The following is a 23,101-nucleotide window of genomic DNA, read 5'->3' as shown; positions in this document are numbered from 1 at the left end:
GAAGAACTAAAGAGCCTCTTGATGAAAATGAAAGAGGAGAGTGGAAAACCTGGCTTAAAACTCAACATTCAGAAAACTAAGATCATAGCATCCAGTCCCATCACTTCACAGCTAATAGATGGGGAAACAATAGTAACAGTGAGAGACCTTATTTGGGGGGCTTCAAAATCACTGCAGATGGTGAGAGCAGCCACGAAATTAAAATACGCTTGGTCCTTAGAAGAAAAGCTATGACCAACCTAGACAGCATATTAAAAAGCAGAGACATTACTTTACCAACAAAGGTCTGTCTAGTCAAAGCTTTGGTTTTTCCAGTACTCATGTATGGCTGTGAGAGTTGGACTGTAAAGAAAGCTGAGTGCCAAAGAACTCATGCTTTTGAACTGTGGTGTTGGAGAAGACTCTTGAGAGTCCCTCGAACTGCAAGGAGATCCAACCAGTCCATCCTAAAGGAAATTAGTCCTGAATATTTATTGGAAGGACCGATGCTGAAGCTGAAACTCCAATACTTTGGCTACCTGATGAGAAGAACCGACTCATTGGAAAAGACCCTGATGTTGGAGAAGATAGAAGGCAGGAAGAGAAGGGGATGGCAGAGGATGAGATGATTGGATCACATCACCAACACTATGGACATGAGTTTGAATAGGCTCTGGGAGTTTGTGATGGACAGGGATGCCTGGCGTGCTGCAGTCCATGAGGTCACAGAGTCAGACATGACTGAGTGACTGAACTGAACTAAGTTGAATGTAGAATTGGCCTTCTATACAATTCACAAGTTGACATATAAATCAAATCTCCAGCAGTTTTTTCCTGTCACCAATAATACTCGGACAGCACTACCTGACTCTTTCGACTTCCAGACTTGTACTCTCAAATGTCTGTCTTTCTTCATCATATGTGCACAGAGCTCCCCATTATCTCATATTATCTTTAGATGTACCTCTCAAAGAGTCTATCTTTCTAACCTTTATTCTATAATCCAGGCATACAAAATGCCAGGCTAGATGAATCACAAGCTGGAATCAAGATTGCCAGGAGAAATATCAACAATCTCAGATATGCAGATGTGTGTTTGCTAAGCTGCATCAGTCACATCCAATTCTGTGACCCTATGGACAGTAGCCTGCCAGACTCCTCTGTCCATGGGATTCTCAGACAAGAATACTGGAGTGGGTTGCCACTTCCTCTCCAGGGGATCTTCCCGACCCAGGGATCAAACCTGCATCTCTTAGGCCGCCTGCACTGGCAGGCAGATTCTTCACCACTAGTGCCATCATACCACCCTAACGGCAGAAAGTGAAGAGGAACTAAAGAGCCTCTTAATAAAGGTGAAAAAAGAAAGTAGAAAAGCTGGCTTAAAAATCAATATTCAAAAAACCAAGATCATGGCATCCTGTTCCATCACTTTATGGCAAATAGATGGGGAAAAAATGGAAACAGTGGCAGATTTCATTTCTTGGGCTCTAAAATCAATGTGGATGGTGACTGCAGCCATGAAATTAAAAGATGCTTGTTCCTTGAAAGAAAAGCTATGACAAACCCAGACAGCATATTAAAAAGCAGACACATCACTTTGCTAACAAAGGTCTGTATAGTCAAAGCTATGGTTTTTCCAGCAGTCATGTATGAATGTGAGAGTTGGACCATAAAGAAGGCTGAGCACTGAAGAACTGATGCTCTCAAACTGTGGTGCCAGAGAAGACTCTTGAGAGTTCCTTGGACAGCAAGGAGATCCAACCAGTCCATCCTAAAGGAAATCAATCCTGGATATTCATTGGAAGGACTGATGCTAAAGCTGAAACTCCAATACTTTGGCCACCTGATGTGAAGAGCCAACTCATTGGAAAAGACTCTAATACTGGGAAAGATTGAGGGCAGGAGAAGGGGGCAACAGAGGATGAGATGGTTGGATGGCATCACTGAGTCAATGGACATGAGTTTGAGAAAATTCTGGAAGATAGTGAAGGACAGAAAAGCCTGGTGTGATGCAGTCCATAGGTCTGCAAAGCATCAAACACAACTAAGCAACTGAATAACAACAACATGCCTTACAGAAGGGCTTCCCTGGTGGCTAGATGGGAAAGAATCCACCTGGAATGTAGGACACCTGGGTTCGATCCCTGAGTCAGGAAGATCCCCGGGGAGGAGGGAATAGCTACTCACTCCAATATTCTTGCCTGGAGAATCCCATGGACTGAGGAGCCTCGCAGGCTATGGTCCATGGGGTCACAAAGAGTTGCACATGACTGGGTGATAAGCACTCACCCACACATGCTGTAAAGGAAACTTAGTAAATATATTCTAAAATTCTAATTAATTTTAACATATACATAGAAATGTTTATTTAGTAAGAATATGATAAGGAACATTAATAAATATATTACATGATGAAAATTATGGGGCTGTATCTTTATATTCATTAGTTTTAAAACTTTCCCCATCCTACCTGGTGTCTACAGAGACCAATCACCACTTTCCCTAAACTGTTGCATGTATGGCTGAGCTCCTTCGCTGTCCACCTGAAACTATCACTACATCATTGACCGGCTATATCCCAATATAAAATAAAATTTTTTAAAGAAGAAGTGAAACCCTTTGCTCCCACACCTCACTCAGTAGACTCTTGACAGCTTATAAGCTTAGGTCAGGGCCAGTGAGAATCCCTTTCCAGTAACTTCCTGTTGGCAAACCATCCATTTGCCACTTTTAAACAGCAGAAGACAGATGAATATGAATATGAAAGCTCTGTTAGCCCCATGAACTGTAACTTGAATTCCAAGATTAGAATGCTGAAACATGCATGAAAATAACCAAATTGCTGCAGTGTAGAGGAAGGTAGAAGGAATCCTATGCCTCACTGTAACATTACAACACAGACAGGATTCTCTTTTCTTTTTGCCTTTGGTAAAATTTAAGAATGATATATTTTCATTTATTGTACTGTTTTTAAAAGAATGACTTACATAAATGTAAAGAGAATAAATGAAAAAGTATTCACTGAAAAACTGCCATTACAAACACATGTCAAATGGAGACATTGCTTTTGTAGTAGGACATTTTCCATTTTTACCAGTTAGAACTTTTCCCCAAAATTTGATAAGTGACAATGGTGGTCATGTTATCCCACTCCAGGAGATGACAAAGGTTTATCCTCAGATGAGGACAATAATCCCTAGAGAGTAAACCGAGGCAGCAAACCAGGACACACTAAATTGGTACATGTACTGGCTTCCTTGCTATAAAATAAATAATAAAGCGATCCTTATCAAGTAGCTAGAGGATTTCTCCCAGCCACTTATTAACATTTCCCTCCTGGGCAGCAAAGAAAACGACATTAATGTTCCTCACTTCCCAGGCAGGAGGATATCTCCAGGGTGCAGGAGGAGAGGATGGTCCTCCACTGAGGAAGAAACGAAAGACAGTGAAGGACAAACTGCACAATACCTCTGGCTTCATCAGTTGTAGGGAGAGGCATCAGCTTTAGATGTCTTTCAGTTTGATACCATGACTCAGGGACATTGAGTTTCACCAGCCTCTTCCCATAAATGGTACTGGGGCAGGAAGGTTCTGACTAGGAACAAGAAACCTATGTTTAGACAGCACGAGTATCAGATGTTACTAAGAGAAAGGGTCTTCACAAACATAGCTTTTTCTTCTTCCTCAACCTGATGATTTCTGCCAGCCTTCTGTGAAAAATAAATTTAACCAGTATAAAAATAGTTTGTTCAAAGAGGGGGTTATGGTACACTTCTGGTATTTTTCTCAAATTGGGCTTGAATGTAGAGGAAAACTCACAGAGATGGGGATGGCTGGAGCTGAGTCCCCTGCTCCCTGGAGTGAGTGCAGTGGATGGTGAGTCCCAGACACCTTTTCTGTCCTGACAGAGAGGACAGGACTCAGGAGCCTCTAGATATGAGGGTTTTAGAGTCTGATCAATTAAAACCAGCCCATTCCCCAGAGACATTCCTGTGGGGCCCAGGGAACAAATTATTAAGTGTCTTTTCACCATTCTCCATCTTTCCTACAAAGTAGTACAAAACTTTGCCCTCCTCTCTTGGCCTCCAGCTTTGTTATCGGTGTGTGTGTTTAAGTGTGTGCATGCACACAAACAATATATGTACCTGCTTATGCAGACAAGAGAGAACACAGAAAGACTGGCAATGATGTCTTTACTCAAGAGGGTCTGGTATAAAAATTTTACATGTAAATCATAATTTATTGATCAAGTCCCAGAGCACAATCCCCAAGGATATGAAAGTATCATGTATTTGATCTTGAAATTGCTTCTGTCTCCATATTCTACTTTTGAAAATTTTCATGATTTAGTAAATGCAATCCCCATGGAGCTTGTTAGGGCAGCCCCTCAAAGGGCTCTATCTTTCTAATGGAATGAATGATCTCTGTCTGCTGAAAAGTGTTCAGTTCAGTTCAGTTCAGTTGCTCAGTCATGTCCAACTCTTTGTGACCCCATGAATGCAGCACGCCAGGCCTCCCTGTCGATCACCAACTCCTGGAGTTCACCCAAACCCATGTCCATCGAGTTGGTGATACCATCCAACCATCTCATCCTCTGTCGTCCCCTTCTCCTCCTGCCCTCAATCCTTCCCAGCGTCAGGGTCTTTTCAAGTGAGTCAGCTCTTCCCACCAGGTGGCCAAAGTACTGGAGTTTCAGCTTCAACATCAGTCCTTCCAATGAACACCCAGGACTGATCTCCTTTAGGATGGACTGGTTGGATCTCCTTGCAGTCCAAGGGACTCTCAAGAGTCTTCTCCAACACCACAGTTCAAAAGCATCAATTCTTCGGTTGTCAGCTTTCGTTATAGTCCAACTCTCACATCCACACATAACCAGTGGAAAAACCATAGCCTTGACTAGACGGACCTTTGTTGGCAAAGTAATGTCTCTTCTATGCTCCTTAGGTTGGTCATAACTTTCCTTCCAAGGAGTAAGCATCTTTTAATTTCATGGCTGCAATCACCATCTGCAGTGATTTTGGGGCCCAGAAAAATAAAGTCAGCCACTGTTTCCACTGTTTCCCCATCTATTTCCCATGAAGTGATGGGACCATATGCCATGATCTTAGTTTTCTGAATGTTGAGCTTTAAGCCAGCTTTTTCACTCTCCTCTTTCCCTTTCATCAAGAGGCTCTTTAGTTCTTCTTCACTTTCTGCCATAAAGGTGGTGTCATCTGCATATCTGAGGTTATTGATATTTCTCCCGGCAAACTTGATTCCAGGTTGCGCTTCCTCCAGCCCAGCGTTTCTCATGATGTACTCTGCATATAAGTTAAATAAGCAGGGTGACAGTATACAGCCTTGACGTACTCCTTTTCCTATTTGGAACCAGTCTGTTGTTCCATGTCCAGTTCTAACTATTGCTTCCTGACCTGCATACAGGTTTCTCATGAGGCAGGTCAGGTGGTCTGGTATTCCCATCTTTTGAAGAATTTTATACAGTTTATTGTGATCCACACAGTCAAAGGCTCTGGCATAGTCAATAAAGCAAAATGGATGTTTTTCTGGAACTCTCTTGCTTTTTCGATGATCCAGCGGATATTGGCAATTTGATCTCTGGTTCCTCTGCCTTTTCTAAAACCAGCTTCAACATCTGGAAGTTTATGGTTCACGTATTGCTGAAGCCTGGCTTGGAGAATTTTAAGCATTACTTTACTAGCGTGTGCGATGAGTGCAATTGTGCGGTAGATTGAGCATTCCATGGCCTTTCCTTTCTTTGGGATTGCAATGAAAACTGACCTTTTCCAGTCCTGTGGCCACTGCTGAGTTTTCCAAATTTGCTGGCATATTGAGTGCAGCCCTTTCACAGCATCATCTTTTAGGATTTGAAATAGCTCAACTGGAATTCCATCACCTCCACTAGCTTTGTTCGTAGTGATGCTTCCTAAGGCCCATTTGACTTCACATTCCAGGATGTCTGGCTCTAGGTGAGTTATCACACTATCGTGATTATCTGGGTCATGAAGATCTTTTTTGTACAGTTCTTCTGTGTATTCTTGCCACCTCTTCTTAATATCTTTTGCTTCTGTTAGGTCCCTACCATTTCTGTCCTTTATTGAGCACATCTCTGCATGAAATGTTCCCTTGGTATCTCTAATTTTCTTGAAGAGATCTCTAGTCTTTCCCATTCTATGAGATCTCTAGTCTTTCCCATTCTATTGTTTTTCTTTATTTCTTTGCATTGATTTCTGAGGAAGGCTTTCTTATCTCTCCTTGCTATTCTTTGGAACTCTGCATTCAGATGGGAATATCTTTCCTTTTCTCCTTTGCTTTTGGCTTCTCTTCTTTTCACAGCTATTTGTAAGTCCTCCTCAGACAGCCATTTTGCTTGTTTATATTTCTTTTTCTTGGGGATCGTCTTCATTCATGTCTCCTGTACAACATCATGAACCTCCATCCTTAGTTCATCAGGCTCTCTGTCTATCAGATATAGTCCCTTAAATCTATTTCTCACTTCCACTTTATAGTCATAAGGGATTTGATTTAGGTCATACCTGAATGGTCTATGGTTTTTTCCACTTTCTTCAATTTCAGTCTGAATTTGGCAATAAGGAATTCATGATCTGAGCCACAGTCAACTCCCAGTCTTGTTTTTGCTGACTATGTAGAGCTTCTCCATCTTTGGCTGCAAAGAATATAACTTATATTTATGTTTTTCTTATCCTAACTGTCTTTGGTGATTTTTGTCTATTTAGATATATTTTTTCTTATTGCTATTTGCACCTAAAATGATCATTCCAGTCTCAGATGGTGACAATAAAATTTAGTCATGATTACAGAATTTTTATTAGCATTTGAGTACAGGATCTGTAGTCTGCTTAGGATCAAATCTTAATGTTTTTTGATCCTTCAACGTTGGCTACACCTTCCAGAGGCTGTAAGGATGCTAGATCTCACCGTGGTTGCAGGGCTGTTTTTTTTCCAGGGTACCACAGAGCTGGAATGATGGTGATAGCAACAGGATAAGTTAAAACCCTGCAGACCTCACTGTCCTTAACAAGATCAGCAGTTTTTCCTGGATGAACACTGAAATTTTTGCAAGCTTTCAACTCTGGGTTTTGAAAAAGATGATTTTGAAAAATTTTGTCAGTGTCCAGTGGGCTTTTCTGGAATAGAGAATTTTTAGAAGTCTTTACTCATTTATTCTTACTGACCAGTACTTTTTTCTTAATGAAAAGTAAATTTTCTGTCTATGCAGAGATAACATATCTGGTCTTCAAAATACATGAACTTAGATTAATTTCAAGAACATTTTATAGATTTTCATATGACAAACTCCTGCCTGTCTGCTGCTGCTAAGTCGCTTCAGTCGTGTCTGACTCTGTGCGACCCCATAGATGGCAACCCACCAGGCTCCACCATCCCTGGGATTCTCCAGGCAAGAACACTGGAGTGGGTTGCCATTTCCTTCTCCAATGCATGAAAGTGAAAAGTGAAAGTGAAGTCGCTTAGTCGTGTCCGACTCTTCCCGACCCCATGGACTGCAGCCTACCAGTCTCCTCCGTCCATGAGATTTTCCAGGCAAGAGTACTGGAGTGGGGTGCCATTGTCTGCCTGTCTAGGAGCCTGAGAAGTAGGTTATGTGGTCCTCATGACTTCTTCCATTTCAGGCCAAATTGCACAGCACTGTTCCATTGTCAGTGTTTATGACAAACTGAGGAAGATTTAGAACACAGGAGATGCCTTTTTGCTTTTCTGAATCAATCTCTCATCCTTATCTTGGTTTGTGGATTGAAGAATACACACACACACACACACACACCTTGTCCACAAAATGGTATTTATTTCCCTGTGATTTTAATTAATTTTTACTTAAATTTGATTATGTGCTCCTTTGAGATGATCTCAGAGAAATGCAGGCATGGGCAACTTAATAAGGAATTTAGATATTATTACTGTGATTTCTTAGAGCTAAATTGGAATTTTTTGTGTGTCTTATTCAAATGATGATCTAATTTCCTTGAAGATCTCATTTATAAGACTTATAATTAAGAAAAATAAATCTATATTCAAACTTAAAATTATATTTCATGGTGGAGACTCTTCCAATATATTTGTAAACAATTTATTTGATAACTGACTTCCATATGGCATTGCTTGGCACTTGGTTAACTGACATTTATTTGATTATCTCTCATAACTTTAAACTAAAGGGTCAATTTTCTTGGGGATATATATCAAACTACCACAGACTCCACGGCTTCAACAAATGATATATACTTTCTTACTGTCCTAGTAGCTAGATGTCCAGGATCAAGGATTTAATGCATTGGTTCCTTCTAAAGTCTCTCTTGGGCTTGTAGATGGCAGTCTTTTCACTGTGACTTTACCTGGTTTTCCTTCTGTATATGTCTGCGTCCTGATCACCTCTTCTACGAGGAGTTCAGTCAAATCATATTGTGCCTAACCTAATGACCTTATTTTAACTTAATAACCTTTTAAATATGCAATCTTAAATAAAGCCACAATATGAGGTACTGATGGTTAGAGCTTCAACATTTACATTTTCAGGAGACAGGATTTTCCAACAACTCTTAATGATTTGTTGAGAAAGGTCAAGTTGTTAATGGAATCAGACGAGTTTAGGCTTTGAATGAGTGTATTTTACAAGTAGATAGATAGGACAAGGCTGTGAAACTTGTTTAAAGGGAAGTACAAGTAAACCTCACCTTCACATAGACTTTCTTCCAACAGGTATTTTCCAAACAGTGCTCAAGAAAATGAACTGAAATTTCCAGTAGAGATTGGAGTTATTGGCAAATAAAAAAGAGAGGATTTAGGGGATGAGATTATAGAAAGAAAGTATATGTAGAAGAGGATTTCCCAAAAATATGTGTGAGATGTTTTCTTGGGCATTGCCCAAGTCCTAACTTACAAAAATGTAACTGAAATACACATGCTTTAACAAATCTAAAACCAAGCCCTAAAAGAACAATATGATCTCCAACAAGTTTAATTGCCTTTAGAGGGGAAAAGCAAAGCCTCATTAACCTTAATATATGATAAAATATCTATAGTCTTTGTAATTTATTATTCCAAATATAAAAAAGCAGGAAAATTTATCAATAATCAAGATATAAAAGAGCCAACAAAAGAGGTCTCAAACATACCACAGACACTGAAGCTACAAGGCTTCAAAATAACTGTCATTTATATCAAAGAGAATAGGAACAAAGTTACACAAAATTTAAAAACTAATATTTAAATGAAGAATCAGAATCCTCAAAAATAATCAGATATAATATGTGAGCAAATAATAATAGGTGAAATTAAGAACACATTGTGCAGATTTAATAGCAGACTGCTGCTGCTGCTGCTAAGTCGCTTCAGTCGTGTCCGACTCTGTGCGACCCCATAGACGGCAGCCCAACAGGCTCCACCATCACTGGGATTCTCCAGGCAAGAACACTGGTAATGAACCTAAATGGAGATCAACAAAAAACATTCAAGTCAAAGCATTAAAAGGAAAACAATTTAAAAAGTGGAGTAGAGTCTGAAAGATCCATAGGGACGTGGTTAAAAAAAGTTAACCATACTCAAAAAAAAGTCAAATTAAAAGGGAAAATGGTAGTCAAGAAGGTGGAGGAGGAAGACTCAGAGTTCCTCTCTTCCCATGGGCACACCACAATTTTTAAGTATTTACAGAGGGATTACTGATGAGAAAGATCAGAAGAATGGCAGGAAAGATCTTATAAAACTAAAGCTAAGAAGAAGGAACCACAACGAGACCGGTAGGAGGCTCTGAGCCACAGTAGGATCAAGACTTATACCCCTGGGTGGGTGACCCACAAGTGGGATGACAATTACCATTGCAGAATTTCTCCCTAAGAAGCAAGGAATCTGAGACCTACATCAATCTGGACAGCTACATGCAAAAGAATCACACCAGACTACTCTCTCATACCATGTACAAAAATAATTTAAAATGTCTCAAGTAATGCAAGACCTGAAAATATAAAACTCCTAGAAGAGAAAATAGGCATTATTATCTCCGACATAAATCATAGCAATATTTTTTTTTGGATCTGTCTCCTAACACAAAGGAAATAAAAGCAAAAATAAATGAATGGGATTTAAACTTAAAAGCTTCTGCACAGAAAAGTAACAATGGATAAAATGGGGGAAAAAAAAAACACAAAATGGGAGAAAATTTTTGCAGACATCATGACTAACATGGGTTAACAACCAAAATATGAACAGCTCACACAAGTCAATATGAATAAAACAAACAATCCAATTAAGAAAAGGGCAGTGAGAATTCCCCAGGGCTTAGGACACTGTGCTTCCACTGCAGGTGGTCTGGGTTCGATTCCTGGTTGGAGAACTAAGACCCTGCAAGCTGCGGGGTGCAGCCAAAAAGAAAACAGAAATGGGCAGATGACCTGAAAGGCATTTTCCCAAAGAAGACCTACAGATGGCTAACAGGTATGTGAAAACATGCTCAACATCACTAAGGAAAAGAAGTTATTTTATATGTGTGTAGACGCTTACTCCTTGGAAGGAAAGTTATGACCAACCTAGATAGCATATTGAAAAGCAGAGACATTACTTTGCCAACAAAGGTCCGTCTAGTCAAGGCTATGGTTTTTCCAGTAGTCATGTATGGATGCGAGAGTTGGATGGTGAAGAAAGCTGAGCACCGAAGAATTGATGCTTTTGAACTGTGGTGTTGGAGAAGACTCTTGAACTGCAAGGAGATCCAACCAGTCTATCCCAGAGGAGATCAGTCCTGGGTGTTCATTGGAAGGACTGATGTTGAAGCTGAAACTCCAATACTTTGGCCACCTCATGCGAAGAGTTGACTCATTGGAAAAGACCCTAATGCTGGGAAGGATTGGGGGCAGGAGGAGAAGGGGACGACAGAGGATGAGATGGCTGGATGGCATCACCGACTCGATGGACATGGGTTTGGGTAGACTCTGGGAGTTGGTGATGGACAGGGAGACCTGGTGTGCTGCGATTCATGGGGTCACAAAGAGTTGGACACGATTGAGCGACTGAACTGAACTGATATATATATAGTTTTAGTTGCTAAGTTGTGCCCAACTCTTTTGTGACCCCATGGACTATAGCCCACCAGGCTCCTCTGTCCATAGGATTTCCCAGGCAAGAATACTGGAGTGGGCTGCCATTTCCTTCTACAGGGGATCTTCCCAATGCAGGAATCAAACCCTCATCTCTTGCACTGGCAAGCAGATTCTTTACCACTGAACCACTTGGGAAGCCTATATATATTTACATATACATACACACATACATATATGGTGATGGTGAAAGTGAAAAGTGAAAGCTCAGTTGTGTCCAACTCTTTGCAACCCCATGGAATTCTCCAGGCCAGAATACTGGAGTGGGTAGCCTTTTCCTTCTCCAGGAGATCTTCCCAACCCAGGAATTAAACCAGGGTCTCCTGCATTGCAGGTGGATTCCTTACCAACTGAGCTATCAGGGAAGCCCTATATATATACACATACGTATATATACAGTGGAATAGTACATAGTCATAAGAGGAATGAAATAATGTCATTTACAGCATCATGGATAGACCTAGAGAATATGATGCTTAGTTAAATAAGTTAGACCAAGACAATACTTTACATTATCAGTTATATGTGGAATCTAAAACCAATACAAAAAATATATGTGTACAACAGAAACACCGATACAGAAAAACTACTCATTATTAATGAGAAGAAGGGAAAGGGAGGGGCAAAGCGTGAGGAAGGGATGAAGAGACATAAACTGCTATATATAAAATATATAAGCAAGAAGGATATATTGCATAGCATGGGTAATTAGAGCCATTATCTTGTAATAACTGTTAATGGGATATAATCTGAATACCAAATCATTAAGCTGCACACCTGAAATCAATATTATAATCAACTATACTTCAGTTACAGAGAAGGAAATGGCAACCCACTTCAGTACCCTTACCCGTAAAATCCCATGGATAGAGGAGCCTGGTAGGCTACAGCCCATGGGGTCTCAAAGAGTCGGACACGACTGAGCGACTTCACTCCACTCACTTCATGCTTTATCACTGGAGAATAAACTGGCCGCCCACTCCAGGATTCTTACATGCAGAAGCCCATGGACTGGGGAGCCGTGGTCCACGGGGCCGCAGAGAGTCGGACACGACTGAAGTGACTGAGCACGCATACTTCAGTTAAAAAAAAAATTCTGGAACAAAACATACCCAGTATTTTCTTTGACACTGATCTTAGTGTTCTTTTTTGTGTATATCCCCTCAGACAATGGAAGCAAAAACAAAACTAAATAAATGGGAATACATCAAACTATGGAAAAGAATGGGGAGATTTCTCAAAACATTGAAAATAGGACTATCAGATGACCCAGCAATTCAAACCCTGAGTTTTTATCCAAAGAAAACAAAATACACTAATAAAAAACACATGCACCCTAGTGTTCAAAGCAGCATTATTTACAACAGCCAAGATATGGAAGTAACCTAAGTACCTATCAATAGATGAATAAATAGAGACACTGTGGTATATGCAATGGAATATTACTCAGCTATAAGCAAGGATGAAAACTTGCCATATTTGATAACATGGATGGGACTACAGCCATCATGCTAAGTGAAATAAGTCAGGCAAATAAGGATGAATATTGTATGCTTTTACTTATACGTGGAATTTAAAAACCAAAACAGATGAACAAACATAATAAAACAGAAACAGATATAAATAAAGAGAACAACCAGGTGAGTGCCAGAGATGAGGGAAGAGAAAGGAATAGGTAATAGAGGGAATTAAGAGACACACAGACTTCCAGTTTCAAAATAAATGAGTCATGGCATGAAATGTACAGTATGGAGAATATAGTCAACAATTAACAACTCTGTATAGTGATAAATTACAAGCAGACTTATCCTGGTAAACATTTTGAAATGTATAGAAATAGCAAATCACTATGTTCTTCAGTATGAACTCACATAGGGTTACAAGTCAGTTAAGGCTTCCCAGGTAGTGCTAGTGGTCAGGAATCTGCCTGCCAATGCAGGAGACATAGAGACATGGGTTTGAACCCTGGGTTGGGAAGATCCTCTGGAGTAGGAAATAGCAACTCACTCCAGCATTCTTGCCTGGAAAATTCCATGGGCAGAGGAGCCTGGCAGCTACAATCCATGGGGTGGCAAAGGATCGGACACAGTTGAGTACATAGGTCAATTATACTTCAGTAACAACCAACCAACCAACCAAATTCATAGGAGAAGAGATCAAGTTATTGGTTACTATATATGGCGGAGGGGACTGGGACAATTGGATGAAGGCAGACAAAAGTCACAAACTTATGTTCATAAGATAAATATGTACTAAGGAGGTGATGTACAATATAATAAATATAGTTATTATATTTAGTTAGTAAATACTTATTTATTTAGTTATTTTTAGTTATTTAGTTGGAGAAGGTAATGGCAACCCACTCCAGTACTCTTGCCTGGAAAATTCCATGGATGGAGAAGCCTGGTAGGCCACAGTCCATGGGGTCGTGAAGAGTTGGACACAACTGAGTGACTTTGCTTTCACTTTTCACTTTCATGCAATGGAGAAGAAAATGGCAACCCACTTCAGTGTGCTTGCCTGGAGAATCCCAGGGACGGGGGAGCCTAGTGGGCTGCTGTCTATGGGGTCGCACAGAGTCAGACATGACTGAAGTGACTTGGCAGCAGCAGCAACAGTTATTTAGTTACATTTAGTTTATATAGTTATTTCAGTTATTTAGCTATGTTTAGTTATTAAATATAGTATATTATATATGAAAGTTCTTTGAAGAGTAAATTCTAACAGTTCCCATCACAAGGAAAAATTTTTTCTATTTAATTTTTTATATATATGAGATGATGGATGTTTATTAAACTTCTTGTGACAAAAAATTTACTTTGTATGGAAATCAAATGATCATGCTCTATCTTTTATACAGTCCTGTATGTCAATTGTGTCTCAATCAAGCTAAAACAAAAATTAAAATTAAAAAATGGCACAAATGCAAATTTTGAGGGAACTACTTTGGAGTATTTCCCAGCATGATAAACGTTATGTTTCCATGAATGCAGACAGTCCAGCAAATCAGAGGCAGGATAAGTAGAACTAAAACATCACTTGGGCATATTATAGTCACACTCAGAAGACCAAAGAGAAAACATGCTCAAATCTCAGAGAAAATAACTATACGCATTACCATCAGGGAGCATTTCTTTCAAAGGGAAAAACTATTTTGTGTAGTTTCTTGCAGTGCACCTACTGGCAATGAACACTTGTTTGGTTTTTTGTTTTCTTTTTTTTTTTTTTGTCCATACTGTATCCTTCAGATTTAGTCCTATCTATTTTTCCTCCCTTGGATTTATTTCCCAGTAAATATAGGCAAATCTAGGCTCTTAGAAATTTCTGTTAATTGACCCTTTATTCACTTTTTCTTTGTTCCAAGATATGGATTCAACTACTAATTTCATGTAAGTTAATAATAAGTGATGTAAAAGCATAATTCAGTGTGCCAAGATGCACTGTTTTAGAGTAGGAGACTTATTTGTAAGCCTTGCCCTTATGATTACTGCTTTCAATAATCACTGTTAAGTCTTGCCTCAGGGTAAACCACGAGAGATTTAGAACAACTATCCACTCACTCTTCCTCCCTCCAAAATACAAAATGACAACCCTGAACTGAAGATCAAAAACTCTTCATCGTTAAAGAAGGAAGTTGATAAATTATGTTTAATTAAATATAAAAGCTGTTGCTCTGTGAAAAAAGTGAAGCCACAGACCAGATATCTTTGCTCACACAGGATGATGACTGGATTCCAATATATACATATATACAAAGAACTCTTAAAACATAACAGTAATTAAATAAACAACCTAATTTAAAAATAGGTGAAAACCCTAACAGATACCTATTCAAAAAAGATGCAGGTAGAAAATAAGCATATGAAAAACATGTATCTGTCATTGGGGAAATGCAAATAATAAAAAAAAAAAACAATGAGATATCACTATACTCAGTAGAATAGCTAAAATCCAGAATAGTAATAACACCAAACACCGAACAGGATGTGAATCAACAGGAACTTTCATATACTGCTGAGCAGAATTCGTTTTCATTCATTGTGAAATGGTACAATCACTTTGAAAGGCAGTTTGACAATTTTTTAAAGACACTGCTTGGTATTTACCCAAAAGAATGTGAAAAGTTATGTCCACATAAAAACCTGGACAGAAATGTTTAAAACAGTTAAATTCATAATTCCCTAAATGTGGAAGCAATCAAGATGTCTTTCAGTCAGAAAATAGATAAACCGTGGTGCATTCAGACAACAGAATCATACTTTGTGCTAAAATGAATGCTCAAGCAAAAGAAAAGAAAAAAAAAAAGACAGAGGAAACTTAAATCCATACAACTGAGTGAAGGGAATCAATGTGAGAAAAAATTACATACTTTATAATTCCAACCATATGATATTCTGAAAAGCCAAAACTATGGAAGCAACTATGAGATGAGTGGTTCGCAGGGATTAGCAAGGAGGGAGGAAGAAAGAGGTTATTTTTAGGGGGGGTAAAACTACTCTATACGATAATATAATGGTGGATACACATAATTATACACTGTGCAAACATAGAGAGCATACAACACCACTATTGAAACCTTATGTAAGTGATGGACTTTGGGTGATAATACTGTGTCAATGCAAGCTGATGAATGATAATAAAGGTACCATTCTCTGGAGAGATAGTGATATGGGGGATGTTATGTGTGTGCAGACTGCTAACTGCTAAGTCGCTTCAGTTGTGCCCGACTCTGTGCAACCCCACAGATGGCGGCTCACCAGGCTCCCCCGTACCTGGGATTCTCCAGGCAAGAACACTGGAGTGGGTTGCCATTTCCTTCTCCAATGCATGAAAGTGAAAAGTGAAAGTGAAGTCGCTCAGTCGTGTCCAACTCTTCCCGACCCCATGGACTGCAGCCTACCAGGCTCCTCCGTCCATGGGATTTTCCAGGCAAGAGTACTGGAGTGGGGTGCCATTGCCTTCTCCTGTGTGTGCAGAGGCAGGGGGTAAATTGGCTATATCTGTATCTTCCACTCAATTCTTCTATGACTCTAAAATTGCTCTAAAAAATAAAGTTTATTACAGTACATAATAATGGGCAAGAGATACAAAGAGATACCTCGCCAGAAAAGATATACAGGTGGTAAGGAAGCACATGCAAACACATTCAATATCATATGTCATCAGGGAATCTCCCATTACAACAATGAGATAACACTACACATCTACCTTAATTGTGAATGTTTAAAAATCTCTGTATAAGTGTAAAAAGTTGGTGCTTGCTATGTTTCTTTGTGGTCCCAACAAGGAGTCCAAATTGCCATTCCTACGAGTACTCTAAGTCAGGCATGACAGGAAACAAGCCTGCAGGCTTCCTGCCCACCTGAAAAGCTAGAAAGGATAGGCATGGGCCATTCTTTTTCTCTCTCTCTCTCCTGCAGGAGAGCTGGGAGTTGGGAATTTTTTCCAGATCCTATCACTGGAACAGGCAGGAGGAGGAGGTCTGGTGAGTCAAGTGCCATACATTTGCCTAAAAGCTTCACTGTATCTCTTGTTGGCTTTGTCCTAGTCTGGGGTGCTACAAACTCCAACATGTTTTCTGGTGTCCCATGACAGCAATTTGATCTATGTCGTCATCTCCATGGAGGAAGGGGGACTTGGGGCTCCTATTCTGCCATCTTGCTGATGTTACTCTTCCAGAATTCTCATCTTTAAGTCATGCATTTTGTTGGGAAATTTTCTAAACCATAAATCTGCCCTGTGTCACACTGTCCTCTTTTTCTGCAATACTCTGTGGAAGGCAGCCTTCACTTGAGCATTCCTTAGACTGTAGACGAGGGGGTTCAGTAATGGGTTGAAGAAAGTGTAAAACAGGAAAAGGATTTTCTGTGGTTCTTCTCGATTATCATCATCAGGGATCATGTAAACCATCAGGACTATGCCAAAGTAGAACCCAACCACACAAAGGTGGGAGGAGCAGGTGGAGAAGGCTTTCTTGCGGCCCTCCTTTGACTGGATCTTCATGATGGCCCTGAGGATGCGCATGTAGGAGACCAGCACCAGGGAAACGGGAGCAATTAAGATAAACACACCATCTGCAAGGAGGAAAATGTCATTGATCCAGGTTTCACCACAGGTCACTTTGAGCACAGATCGGATTTCACAGAAGAAGTGGTTCACCTTCTGGGGCCCACAGAAGGGCAGCCGTAGAAACAGACTCACTTGGACTGTGGCCAGGGAAAATCCACATACCCAGCAAGCGATGGCCAGGAACGTGCACACCCTCCAGTTCATGATGACCGTGTACTGCAGGGGGTGGCAGATCGCCACAAACCGGTCATAGGACATCACCACCAAAGTCAGACACTCTACAGAAGCAAAGGCCAAATAGGAAACCATCTGCATAGTGCATGAGAAATAGGAGATGGTTTTCTTGTGTTTCACTAGGTTTTCCAACATATTAGGCAAATGGCTGGAAGCATAGGCTATGTCAGTGATGGCTAGATGAGAAAGGAAGTAGTACATGGGGGTGTGCAGTCTGGCGTCAAGTGAGATGAGTCCCAAGATCATGCCATTTGCCAGCAGGTTGAAGGTATATAACAGGATGAAGATAACAAAGAGGAGCAATTCCATGTCTTCACTGAGCTGGAAGCCCAGCAGGATGAATTCTGCGATCCGTGATTGGTTGTCCTCCATTCCCAAAGGCAGTCTCTAAGGGACTGAACTGTGATGGGAAGGTCAAGCTGGATAGCAATGAAAATCAGAGTTACTTATGGAAAGTGAATTTGGAGGATGCCTGTGTGCCTGACACTATATCTCTGAGTTTTTTTTTTTTTTTTAGTGCTTCTTTTCCTTTTTTTATTTTTTATTGTGAAGTAATTCATATTTTCAGAAAATATCAGAACATACAAACAAATCTAGTATGTACATTTTATCATTTTTTAATGTTTGTTTTATAATTTCTTTTACTCTGTATATATTTTGTTGATTTTCTGTGGACCACATAATGCTGACACATCCCTAGGCTGTTTATTATTCCCAGAACAAGGATATCCACTAATTTATTTTCATTATCTTTACCAAAGTCAGGAGATACGACATCAATGACTCCCTATTCTAGGTACAGATTTCAGCCTCTCTGGTCTAAGATTCAAATCCAGTATCACATAAAATATTCCTCTAATCTGAAATAGTTATTCTTTCTGGACTTTCCAGTGATATTTTTGAAGAGTATGAGCTCTTGTTTTGTATGTCTCTCAATTATGATTTTTCCATTGATTGCCCATATTTTAAGTTCAGATTATAAAGTTTTGTTAGAAAAGAAATGTCCCTAATCTTAAAACCTTTAATGAATACACATACAGATGATGCTAACTAATCTCAATATAGGTGATACTAATGTGGATTAATTGGCTGAGGTGGTGTTTCCAAATTATCTTTAATATAAGGTTATTAGTCCATAATTTTTAAGTTCTTTCTTCCTCTGGCTTAACAAATTATCCTATACTCATCTCTGTAATCTCTATGTAAGCATCTTTTATCACTACTTTCTGTCTGTTGATCTGGACATGAATTCAACATTACCAGAAAAAGGTTCACAATTAGAAAATTTAATAATTTGAAAATTGCTCTCTTACAAAAAATACTATGAATAATCCATGTAATTTAAACAAAGTGTTTCATCTGGGTGTTCTTGAATATGCATAAAGACAGGGACCATAAAATATATGTTGAGAAAATGGCAACACCTAAACAAAAGAATATCTTATACCTGCTTTGAAGTGATGCTTACATGAAAGTTTCAGGGAAATTTTCTGTGGAAAAGTTAAATTTACCAGAAAGTAAATAAACTAAGAAGGAATTCTGAAGAAATATTTGGTAGGATTTTCAACTTTGCAAAATATCAATGAAAGGGAGGCAACAATTAAGAGGGCCGTTGCCCTTTAGGAACAATGGCTTGAACAAAGTTGAAGGACGGTCCTAGATGCCTGTTTCTATAATGTGATTTCATTTGGAAGGGTTTATATAAATATTAAGTTGCCAATATTATGAAATTTTGCTATAACTATGTGTGCTCAGTCATTCAGTCATGTCTGACATTTTGTGACCCTGTGGACCACAGCCCACTGGGTTCCTCTGTCCATGGGATTTTCCAGGCAAGAGTGGGTTGCCATTGCCCCCTCCAGGGAATCTTCCCAACCCAGGGATCGAACCCACCTCTCCTGAGTCTCCTGCATTGGCAGGCAGACTTTACCACTGAGACACATTAAATGGTGAAAAATGAATATGGTAACATCTTAACAATTTAGGGTGTAAGGTAGATTAAATTTCTTAAATTAAACAGCAGTGAAATGGAAGAAAATTTTGATACCAAAAATAGAATTTCTCCTTCCTAATAGAGCTAATAAAATAACAGCCGTTCAAAATATGAAGGTTTCATTGATCAGTATGTACAATTTTCTACCCAGGCCATCCTGTAACTGAGCTAGAGAGATTTATGCTATTTCCTCAACACTAATCAGTGGAATTGGTACTCATTCTAACATATTTTGTGTTAAAACAAATATTTCTATCAAATACAGTAATTTATAATTCTAAAGATTATCCAGATTAAATGATAGCTTAGGGGAGACTGAGTAAGAAATAACTATACTGCAAGCTTGACAATGTAAAAATGAGTTTATAAAATCAACTAATACGGGAGATGAATTATGAGAAGGAATAATAAGAAAACTATTCCCCACATTTTTGAAGTGGGGAGTTAAAATAAAGGGTTGAAATTTGGAAGTAGATGGCTTATAGACATGAAGACTGAAATTTCAGTTTAAAAATTTAAGGTGTAACCAATAAGTACTTTCTAGCTATACGCAAACTTTATTAAGATTATTCTAAATAAAAGATGGATGGGGGGCAATAGAGGGACAGGAAATTAGAGGTCAAAACTACAATACAAAGGATAAAGAAGATACACTGTAGAGCACAAGAACATAGTCAATATTTTATAACTTTAAATGAAGGATAATCTATTAATACAAAATATTGAATCACCATGTCACACACCTGAACCTAATATAATTGTAAACAAACTAAATAAAATAATTCAGAAAATAACTTTCAGTTTTTATTGACAACACACTAATGAATGCTGAAAACATTAAAATCTCTGTAGATGACCTATTATAATAAGCAAATATCCAATTCTGGAACATGTGTAACATTTTATGGAATAAATGAACATTTTGTAAAGGTTTCAGATCTCTTCATATTGATCTGTAGGTTCAATGAAATCCAAATCAGAATTTGAGGGAGGTTTTTTAATGTGCAGAAATTGATAATCTCACATAAGTTTCATGAGAAAATACAAAAGATCAAGAAGAGTTAAGGAAATGATAAAGAAGAATGAAGTAAAAGGATTTACTCTATGAAATATTGAGACCTATAAAGTTGCAGTCAGGCAATGTTGTGCTGGGACAAAGATAATGAAGTAGACTCATGAAATAGCATGATTAAACCAGAAGTTCAAAAATACACATTCCCATCACCCGACAAGCAAATCTGAACCAAAACAAAGGCGCAGGTGTTTTCAATAATAATGCTGGATCAGTTGTCTATTTACATGAAGAAATTAAATCAAACCAAAATAGAAATACAGGTAGATCTAAATATAAAAGATAAAAAGCTTTGTAGCATAGTTATGACCTTGAATTGAGTGGAATATTAAACAACATAAAAGAGTGATAAAATGAAGAAATTAACTACTATTTATCTAGAGGCCTCATCAAGAAAGTATGAAATATTCATAACAGGTACAATAAATTCAGGGCTCATATTTGGAATATAAAAAATTTTCTGCAAATCACTAATGAAAAATAGACAATCAAATGGCAATTGTGCAAATATTTACTTGAACTTACTTCACATGACAAATAATCTAAATGACCCACAAGCCCATTAAAACGTAAAGGGGTAGTAAATTTTCTGTCACCAAAGATATCAAAATAAAAATTAATTTCTTTGTGGCTCAGCTGGTAAAGAATCTGCCTGCAATGTGGGAGACCTGGGTTCGATCCCTGGGTTGGGAAGATCCCCTGGAGAAGAGAAAGGCTACCCACTCCAGTATTCTGGCCTAGAGAATTCCACAGACTGTATAGTCCATGGGGTAGTAAACAGCTGGACATGACTGAGAGACTTTCACTTTCACATAGATTTATAAGATTATATATATAATAATTTTTCTATCTTCCAAGTAAAATATCTATCTTAGCTTATGAAAAAAGTTTGAAGCATAGACTTGTCTCTTTGCTTGAGCTTATAATTCATGTGAGCAAAGAGATATATGTAGCAGGGGTTCTTATAATAGGTTTAGAAATGTATGATTTTATTTACTTATTCCTAGAAAAAGTTAGTTTTGGGAACCTCACTTGATGAGAATAATCTGGCCGGTATCTCTTTACAAGGTCATTTTACAGGGGAAAATAAGAGTCAAGTCACATTTCAAAATAGTGTGATCAACACTGAATTCCATAGTAAGTTCTCTGATTTTGGAAAAGTGACACAGCCACATAAAGGCAGCTGCTTAAGTTTGGATGCTGCAGTAGGTCAAAATAGGAGTAAGTGAAATTAGATCCTAACGGAAAAATCTTAGAGCCCGTGTAGAGTACGCATCTCAGTGCAAACCCACTTGGAGTAGAAGGGACCTAGAGGACCTATGTATCTATGTGCCAACTAGCATTCATTACTGGGTGAGAGCCCTGAGGTGGGCGGACCAAGTATTAGGGCTCCTTTTCACTGTGTGATGGGAGAGTAAAGTGGCTCTGGTTTCTGGGGACCCTGCAGCTGCTGGCATTTGGAAATCAGGCCGATGTGCTCTGAAGTGGGAGGGCGAGGTGTTACGTATGGGACATTCATAGCATTAGCTTCAAAGTCCCTTGTCTGTATATCACCTATGAAATCCAAAATCTGATTGGACATAATCGGGCAGAGGGATGGATGTAGTTTTCTGGTGTTAAATTGAAGAGGATAATTGATTATGAAAAAATTCAATAAATACTTTCTAATGATTTTATAATTATAGTAGCATAGATGTTAACCCACAGCTAAGTAAGAAAGCAAGCTTAATTTCTAATGTCAAAACTGCCTTTATTTATACTAAGTCTACTAGCCTCCTATATATTATGTATCTTGCACCTGAGGGAATTTTATAAAACACTTCTCTCTAGATATAATAGAATCGAAGCAAACTATCCAATATTAGCTCTATTATTCACCATAAATAATATGGGAAAAATAGTTAAGTGCATCAGTATGTGTTAAGAATGATGTGACAAAGTTATGTAAATAAATTAAAGTCTCTGGTCTGTTTACCACATGAAATGTGTTCAGCAGATTTTCAAAAATAGGAAGGCACGTTTAGGATGGAATATGATTATATACTGAGTATAAAGTCCACTTTCAAGAGTACTTACCAAGGAACAGAATCACCATTCAAAGCTTGAAACTGCAGAAAAGTCTAATTTTTAATCACCTCCATAGGGGTAAAACAAATAGATAATCAGACACTGATCTCAAGTAAGAGCCATAAATAAAAAAATCAAATGAGTAAACACAGCATGTTGGAGGAATTGAATCATTAACTTCTTCGAGTGACACGTATTTGTGTTTTGTGCCAGGGAGAGTAGACCAGAGGTTTTTCTCTTTAGTGATAGTATAGGATAGCATCAGGTTCTAAAGCAGGTTGTGAGACAGCTAGTAAAATGATTCTAAGGCTCTTCTTCTATTTTGGTGCATGTCTTTAAAATATTAGTTTTAGGTACTAATGTTACAATGCACGCTAGCAGAAACATCAAATGCTACTAATGTCAGCATAAGCATTCAAAGCCTCCATGGCGGCTCCTGGTTTAACAGTTGGTTCTGGCCTGCCTTCTTGACCTGACCTGTCTAGTGAGGGACTTAGCAACATAGTTCAATGTAGAATTAGCCTTCTACACAAATTGAAAATTTACACATAAATCAAAACTCCA

At 38.7% G+C, this 23,101-nt stretch overlaps 2 protein-coding genes across 2 annotated transcripts in view; both read right to left on the bottom strand.

The window, feature by feature from the left end:
- The window catches only part of OR2A7 (olfactory receptor family 2 subfamily A member 7), a 343,842-nt gene that overhangs the window by 75,191 nt on the left and 245,550 nt on the right, over nt 1-23,101 (bottom strand). The window lies entirely within an intron of this gene.
- Nucleotides 14,311-19,206, bottom strand: LOC145523255 (olfactory receptor 2A2-like). Its single transcript, XM_081533215.1, has one exon. The coding sequence runs from the start codon at nt 17,775-17,777 to the stop codon at nt 16,845-16,847; it is 933 nt and encodes a 310-aa protein (XP_081389341.1). The 5' UTR covers nt 17,778-19,206; the 3' UTR covers nt 14,311-16,844.

This window comes from Giraffa tippelskirchi, chromosome 10 (genome assembly GCF_054371585.1).
Source record: "Giraffa tippelskirchi isolate mGirTip1 chromosome 10, T2T-mGirTip1v1.2.pri, whole genome shotgun sequence".
Classification (NCBI taxonomy): domain Eukaryota; kingdom Metazoa; phylum Chordata; class Mammalia; order Artiodactyla; family Giraffidae; genus Giraffa; species Giraffa tippelskirchi.
The sequence above is the reverse complement of the archived record's forward strand: the minus strand, read 5'-3'. Positions and strand labels throughout refer to the sequence as shown.